The following is an 8728-nucleotide window of genomic DNA, read 5'->3' as shown; positions in this document are numbered from 1 at the left end:
ATATATATATATATATATATATATATATATATATATATATATATATATAATGTGAAATTAAAGCTTAAGTGATTTCCTGCATAGTTGTGCTAGTTTCATGTCTCTCAGAGCACCTTTCAGTATTTTTTTTCTCACATAATCAATTATCAAGAACATAATCAAGACTTCCTCTGCTCCCTTGTGGCTTTGGACCAGAACTGGACTGGCTCTCCCCACCCCAGCCCAACCCTGCTCGGCTGTGTTGGACTCTTCCCATGACCTCCTTGTGTTGTAACCGGTTAATGGCTTGATCGACCTCCTGCTGGGCCCTCCATCTGCGCCCAGTGCGTATGGTCACCCCTGCACTCTTCACTGCTTCGTCCCTGGATTCTCCTTTGTCTTCACTGAGGAGAAGATGGAATCTGGCCACTCCGATGTAAAGCCCAGATCGGTGGTGTTGCAGTGATATTTGTCCTTCTCTAGATTTCTCCCATCTGCATATATGATCATGGAGCTCAACTAGAGTGACCATCATGGTCTTGGTTACCACTCTAACCAAGACCCTTCTCCATCAATTGCTCAGTTTGGCCAGGAGGCCAGCTCTAGGAAGAGTCATGGTTGTTTCAAACTTCTCCCATTAAGGGTAACCGAGACTACATGCTTCTGTGACCCTTCAATGTAGCAGATTTTTTTCCTGAAATCTTCCCCAGATGTGTGGCTTGACACAAACCTGTTTCTGTGCTCTACAGGCAGTTCTTTTGACCTCAGGGCTTGGTTTTTGCTCTGATATGCATTATTAGCTGTTAGACCTATTATTAAGACGTGTGTGCCTTTCCAAATCATACCCATTCAATTGAATTTGCCACAGGGTAACTTCACTTGAAGTGTAGTAACATCTACAAGCAATATGAATGCTCCTGAGCTAAATTTCAACTGTCCCAGATAAGGGTATGAATACTTATGCAGTGGAATCATTCAAGTTCAAGTTTTTTATTTTTAATACATTTGCAAAGATGGTAAAAACCTGTTTTTTGGTTTACCATTATGGTGTATGGAGTGTAGATTGATGTGGGGAAAAAAGTAATTTAAAGCAGTTTAGCATAAGGCACCAACTTAACAAAATGTGAAAAAAAAGAATGTTGAATGGGGTATGAATATTTTCGTCCTTGGCTTGGTTTTTGCTCTGATATGCATTGTTAGCTGTTAGACCTATTATTAAGACATGTGTGCCTTTCCAAAAAAAATTAAGGGGTATGAATATGTTCGCAAGGCACTGTATATATATATATATATATATATAAACACCTAAAAAACTCTCAGACTCTGAGAAACAAGAGTCTCTGGTCTGATGAACCTCAATTCCAAGCATCATGTTTGAAGGAAACCAGGCAATGCTCATCACATGCAGAGTACCATCCCAGTAGTAAAGTGTGCTGGTAGCAGCCTCATGCTGTGTGGCTGTTTTTCACTGGCAGGGACCGAGGGACTCGTCAGAGTAGAAGATAAGCTCAATGCACCAAAATATTGAGTTAGCCTTAATGAAAACCCAGTCCAGAGCATTCAGAACCTCATACTGGGCAGAAGGTTCACCTTCCAACAGGACAATGAACCTAAGCACACAGCAAGAGTGGCTTATAGACAACTCTGTGAATGTCTTTGAGTGACCCAGCCACAGCCTGGAATTGAACCCAATCAAATATTTCTGGAGAAACTTGAAAATGTGCGTCTGCCCCCATCCAACCTGACAGAGTTTGAGAGGTGAAGAGGTGAGGAGAAGAATGGCAGATAATTGCCAAATGAAGATTATCAAAGCTTGTCGCATCAAACAAAAAAGACTTGAGGCTGTAAAGGTGCTTCAGCGAAATATTTAGTTATTAATTTTAGTTTATTGTATAATTTATTAATTTTGTTTTTATTGTAAAAAATTTTACAAAGTTGTGACAATTCTGTTTTTGCTTTGTCAGTATGGTGTATGGAGTGTAGATTGATGTGGAAAAAAAGTAATTTAAAGCAACAAAGCAGCAACATAACAAAATGTGAAAAAATTAATGGGGTATGAATACTTTTGCAAGACACTATATATATATATATATATATATATATATATATATATATATATTTTTTTTTTACAATATTTTAATTATTTCAGTAAAAGTGAATAATTCTGCAAAAACGTTGTCGTTTTTCTATATAGTGATTTTCTGTTAACTAAGTAGCATTTTTGCTTTCTTTTAAAATTATGGGGGAAAACTGTGTGTGTGTGTAATGTACACAAGTGCATAGCTTTGAGTCTATATCTTCCAGTGTTGTATTAAGACAATCCCAAGCATCAGACTGTTGCGAAAACAGAGACAGAAAATAAAATGCATTGTTGTGGAGTGTATCACTCAATGGGATAGGTTAATGTTTGCACCAGACTGTATTCAAGAGAAAGTGATAACGATAAGGCAAATTAAGATCTGGGCATGGCACTAACTGCACCTGGGTTGAACCACATTTAAATTTTAATCACTTGACCCATTTAACCTGTAGCTTTCCATTGATTAATGATTGTACTTACATCTTTGGCTTATGGCATGAGAATGACAATTACACAAAGCCAGTCTGGTGGGATCGTATAACTGAGCTCAATATCATTTCATTTCTTATTGAAGGAAACCAGACTGATAGAACATCATCTGTTCTTATTCACACAGATCCTTAGTAAACACTTATTCAGTAGTAAGAGCAATTGATTGAAAGTAATAATCTAATACAACAAGACGGTCTGCATAAATTTAGTCATAAATGATTAAACATTTCACATTATGTCTTTTGTCCTACTGTATGTTTATGCCAATAGCACATCTTGTACCTTGTACCTTGAATCCTTTCAGATAAAGATTTTGAGGAAATTAAGAGTGTGGCTTCAAGGTCTGAGCAGCATTCTCCACGGCCAACACATCCGTCACACGCAACTGTGAAACTCTACATGGATAAAACACAATTTTTTTTACATCACCGAGTCTGAAAAGTCTCAAGAAGAATGAACTATAAAAAAAATAAAATAAAAAAAGAGACTTGTGAAATAGCCTTGGACAAACTGCCTTTAGGAAGTGAACAGATGATCTGCCAAGTCTCAGACTCAAATGTTTTTCACTTGGGAATAGAAATTCTTGTGGAAGCCTAGATATTTGACTATGCTGCTATCTTTTTCTCCTGGAAACTATAAAACCACATACTCAGGTCCCTGTGGGAGACCTAAAAAATGAGAATGAAAGTGGCCTGAATGAACAGACTGCGCCATCTGCTGGTTGCAAACACTGGACACCATCATAAGCAGGTTTAGTAATTCCTGGAGCACTTTTATTGGTTCAGAAATGCAAAATGTCTGTGACAAATTTGGAGGGCATTTGATCCATCCAGAACCTCGACTATTGACCAACTTCACTGAAAGCCTGTCCAGTTTCTTCATTTCAAGTCTTGAGGTCATAACTAAAAAAAACTAACTATTAATAAAAGTGTAAAGAATAATACAAATGACAATAGAAATCCCTTTGAAAACCAAAGTAAACAAAACATAGGCATTTTCATATTTTCACATGGCAATAAATATGGACCATAGACTTTCTATCTGTACAGAGACAATTTATCATTTAATCACTTGTATTATAAAAAAATATGACTTCAGTGCAATTTCCCTGCAAGGCTCTCTGCCGAAACCTGTTTCTTGTCTATTCAACAGCATTGCCTGTCTCATTTACCCTAATGTATAAAGAAAATCCTCCTGCTTTTCAAATACCAGCTCATTTGGAAAAAAAAAAAAAAAACTATATTCATAAAAAGAATTCACAGCTTTTCACCTTTGACACTTCAAGCAGTAAATCTGGACAGAAAAAGGCACACATCACTAGAATTTGCGCAATACTGGACAAGAGACGAAATATTGGAATTACTCTTGATTAAAGTTTTCATCTTGGTCACTTAGAAATGTATTCATACCCATTCTTAATGTTTTACAAGTACATATACTTATTCAAATAGATATATTAAGATTGCAATGTCAATACAGATAGGAGGGACAGACGTAATCGATTTACAGAAATATTTTTTTCCAAGAAAAAAAAAAGTGCATCATATTACAATCTTGAATATTGCAGAACAAACATTTACCAAGTTACCAATAGTATTGAAAATGTTGTATATAAAAAATAAGCGCATTACAAAACAAAACAATAGTAGTATTAGCAGTAGAAAGCATTTCACCATTGTGCACAGAGGCTTTTAAGTGCTATCTTGATCACCTTCCTGGCTCTGAAGAGCACTGCCAGATCCTGAACATCCTTCTGAAAAAGAACCACGTCCCCTGAGTGGCGCCGCTACAGGCTTTTCCGTCTCACGCAGCTGTCTGTTTTCACGTGAAGAACTTGCTCTTTCCCCCTGTGAGATCCTCTCAGCTCCTGCATCGCTGTCTGTCACTGCTTTCCTGGATGTTTCGGGACTGAAGGTGTGAGTCTTTGTGGCAGACCTCGAGTCGCCATATTGCTTTCTGACCTTTGCAGTCTGTTGCTCCCCTACACCTTTTTGTAAAGAGGGGAGTTTAGGTAACCTCGAACTAGTACTTGGACAAGACAGGTCAGACCGGCTGGCTCCCTCATCTTGGCTTTTTGTCCTTTTGTCTGCCAGAGTTCTTTGCGGACTGGTTTCCGGAAGCGAGATCCATGGATAATCCCTCCTGGTGAGGGAAAAAGGGGAGTCCTCTTTGGGAGAAGTGGGTGAAGGGGTGGAGGATGACTGTCGTTCCCGTTTGGGGCGTGATCGGGGTCTGAGCTGCACCATTTGGATGCCCCCAATGGGAATCATGTGATAGGGCATGCGGGCTTGATCTTGGGAGTGTAAAGGAAGGTGGCTAAACATGCGGTCCACGGTCCGTGGTGTCACAAGAGTGGGAGGGAAAGACTCACTTGGAGAGAAGCGTAGGGATGGGGAAAGCAGGCAGGGATCCGGGGCCATACGCTCCTGTAGAGATGGAGTACCAGGCTTGTCCTGTAGGGGGAGACGTGGCATTGCAATCAAACATGTATATTCCTTTGTTTCATGAGTGTTAATTTTTACACTGCTTTTTTGTCTGCCAGAGTTCTTTGCGGACTGGTTTCCGGAAGCGAGATCCATGGATAATCCCTCCTGGTGAGGGAAAAAGGGGAGTCCTCTTTGGGAGAAGTGGGTGAAGGGGTGGAGGATGACTGTCGTTCCCGTTTGGGGCGTGATCGGGGTCTGAGCTGCACCATTTGGATGCCCCCAATGGGAATCATGTGATAAGGCATGCGGGCTTGATCTTGGGAGTGTAAAGGAAGGTGGCTAAACATGCGGTCCACGGTCCGTGGTGTCACAAGAGTGGGAGGGAAAGACTCACTTGGAGAGAAGCGTAGGGATGGGGAAAGCAGGCAGGGATCCGGGGCCATACGCTCCTGTAGAGATGGAGTACCAGGCTTGTCCTGTAGGGGGAGACGTGGCATTGCAATCAAACTTGTATATTCCTTTGTTTCATGAGTGTTAATTTTTACACTGCTTTTTCCCCCCTTTTTTTTGTACTCTGACTAAAATGGTTTCTAATTTTAGTCAATGAAAATCATTTAGCTGACAAATCGGACACATTTGTAAACTAGTGTAAAAGAGTAATACAGTGTTTGGAATTCATTGTTGAATCCCTTGTTGAAATCCTTGTCCATGTTTTAACGGGTTTTTACAGAAAGAATGCATTTACAACATGACTCACATTTTTACTGGGATTCACTGGATTCATGGATTATTATCCTTTAAAAAACATTTTTTGTGCATTGTTAATATCTTTCAGTGTTTTTGTTCATAATATTTTCCTCAACAGTATATATTCTTAATTAAAAAAAATTTTTTGTTTAAATATTTTTATAATTATCATCACAATTTACAATTTTCTTTGTTCACAAAATCCAAAAACATCTGTCAACATTTTGTTGATGAACACTGCTTGCTGACATTGTCATTTTGAAGCTAAATAATAGAGAGAAAAAAATCCAACATAAGTGCAATTTTATCCTAAGTTTGCCTTTGCTGTGATACATACAACCATGTTGCCACATTCACGTTCATCTGTTTCTGAGAAAACGGCGCTTTTATCTATTATCTAAAGTTTGCCTTTGCTAGTTAGGATTTAGTAACGTAGGTAGTACATTAATTTTAAACGTGACAAAGCACTTTTCATTTCTGAACTCACACCTTATCTACAGCAAACAACACATTAAAATGTTGCCACAATCGCGTTAATCTGTTTCTGAGAAAACTGCACTTTCATCTCACATTTGTCTTTTCTGGTAGCTGCTGTAGGTATATTATTTTCAAACGTGACACAGCATTAAAGGGGTCATATGATGCGATTTCAAGTAGAGCACACCTCGCTTTTTCAGACCGATGAGCTTTGTAAAAATCGATGCGTTTCAAAAAGGCGGGGCATAGAGGAGAAACAATAATGTACAGTATGTGGAAAATAATGTGTTTTTTGAACTTTAAACCGCATAAACACATTTCATTACACCAAATACACAAAATAATGTTCTTTTTAGCAGCATCATATGACCCCTTTAACCTTTCTTTTCACAACTGCCGTACAACGACCAACATAATAAAATAATACCACATTCACATTCATCTCTTTCTTGTACTATTAGCGCACTCACTGGACATTTCACTTTGAAAGTGCCCCAAAACATGCAAGAAGAAATGTAATATCCTTTAGCAGAATTGTCACCACAGGCACGGTTTTCCAATAAGTCTGGATTGAAAACATTATTTAAATTGTGTTGCGTTACCCACCTCTTGACCCTCAGTAGCTGGTGTGCTAGGTTCCCAGTGGAGCCCTGCAGGTGAGCTGTGTGGCCGATGCTGGGGCTTTAGGGGCATATGAGAGGAGAGAGCTCTGGCACTCCTGTAGCGTGCCGGGGATACAGGCCTCAGAGGTGAGATAGGCCTGAGAGGGGAGAGGGCTCTGATGGGTGATGGGCCCCTCTCTGGGGAAGGAGAGAGATGACGACTAGGTGAGGACAATTCAAGCCTAGGAGACAGGCTTCTAAGGGGAGAGCCTTCACTGCTAGGGGAGAAGGTCCTCGGGGAAACCTCCCAGCCCTTGCGGGAGAACAATGCCCTCTTGCTGCCTGGAGATACGGCTCGTATGCCAGGCAATGGTCTGTGGGGTGAGGAGTATTCCTCTTTTGCTGAAGGGTCAGAGGGCTCAGTCTGTGACCCTTGGCCACTTTCAGAGAGGTCACCTGTGGACTGACGAGTATCAGTGGAACAGACTGAAGATGGTTCATCATGGGAAGAGAAGTCCTCTTCCTCATCCTCATCATCTTCTGCTTCAGAATCTTCAAAATCAGAGAACTGGTGCCCCTCCAGATCTTCTGACTCACACACTCGCTCCTCACTGCCCCCTGTTGGGCAGAAAGAGATGTGTTCATAAATATAACAAAAGAGTCGACACACAAAACAAATAGATACAACTTAAAAATGAACCAAAGGGAAGACTGGGGTCAGTTGTCACACTTTTTGATCCAGTTAATATTTCTAGGTGTAAACTCATTTTTCGTAGAAGTAATTTTGGTACTATTGTTCAAAAGTCTAAGGTTGATAAGTCACTTATGCTCACCAAAAGTAAAATTGTGAAATATTATTACAATTTAAAAGAAGTGTTTTCTATTTTAATTTATATCAAAATTCCTGTGATGGCAAGGCTGAATTTTCAGCAGCCATTACTCCAGTCTTCAGTGTCACTTGCAGTGTTATATTAGTATCAATGAGATGCTATTATAGTTTATAGAATTCGTTTTTATTTTTAGATTTTCTGTTTTCATTTTAATTTTAGTTAGTAAAATTTTTTGTTAGTAATTTTATTATTATTAGTTTTTGTTTTAGTACATCAAATTTTTTTATTTATTTTATATATATATATTTTTTTTTTTTTTCAAGTAACAAACATGTTTTTTATGGTTTTAATTGTAGTTTCAGTTTTAGTTCCAGTTAGCCGCCATAACCCTGGTCACATGATCCTTCAAAAATCATTCTTAATATGCTGATTTGGTCCTCAAGGATTTGATGAACAGAAAATATACATTTTTGTAACATTATAAACGTCTTTACCATTACTTTTAATCAATTCGATACATCCATAGTATAACGGTATAACAGCAGTATAAAATGTTTGAAAGGCATGTTGCAACTTGCCTCAACTTGACATTTATGAAAAATTCCCTTGTCCTGAAAACTCTCATAAACTCTCACTAATCCCCCAAGGAAGGCTATATATAACATTCAAATGCAAAAAAAAAAAAAGTGTTTTTGAGTTTTGCTTCATTCATCAGCTACATTTAAAATCTAATGAATGGAATGTGGGCAACTTGCCTCAACTTGACATTTATGAAAAATTCCCTTGTCCTGAAAACTCTCATAAACTCTCACTAATCCCCCAAGGAAGGCTATATATAACATTCAAATGCAAAAAAAAAAATGTGTTTTTGAGTTGTGCTTCATTCATCAGCTACATTTAAAATCTAACGAATGGAATGTGGCTGAATGAAATGTCCTTGTAGCTCTTAGATGCACTGAGAATGAGAAATGTCAAGAAAGAGACGAAGTAAGAGAGAGAGACAATTTTCAGTTCTGGCTTTATATAAACATGGTAAACAAGGTCAGTCTTGCTTTTCTTTATGGCAAACTATTTTCATTGGCCTCTTTCAACTTT

General features: G+C 38.6%; 1 protein-coding gene across 1 annotated transcript in view; it reads right to left on the bottom strand.

The window, feature by feature from the left end:
• Positions 1–3302: 3302 nt before the first annotated feature.
• The window catches only part of LOC107597126 (transcription factor HIVEP3-like), a 76123-nt gene continuing 70697 nt past the window's right edge, over positions 3303–8728 (bottom strand). Inside the window, exons 5-6 of the mRNA XM_016288072.1 lie at positions 6808–7421; positions 3303–5004 (exon numbers count right to left, since the gene is read on the bottom strand). Of these exons, the coding sequence (XP_016143558.1) occupies positions 4243–5004; positions 6808–7421 (1376 nt within the window). The 3' untranslated portion in view covers positions 3303–4242. The remainder of the gene's footprint in view (positions 5005–6807; positions 7422–8728) is intronic.

Source organism: Sinocyclocheilus grahami, unplaced genomic scaffold (assembly GCF_001515645.1).
Source record: "Sinocyclocheilus grahami isolate Dianchi unplaced genomic scaffold, SAMN03320097.WGS_v1.1 scaffold228.1, whole genome shotgun sequence".
NCBI lineage: Eukaryota > Metazoa > Chordata > Actinopteri > Cypriniformes > Cyprinidae > Sinocyclocheilus > Sinocyclocheilus grahami.
Note: the sequence above shows the minus strand (reverse complement) of the source record. Positions and strands in the feature narration are given on the sequence as shown.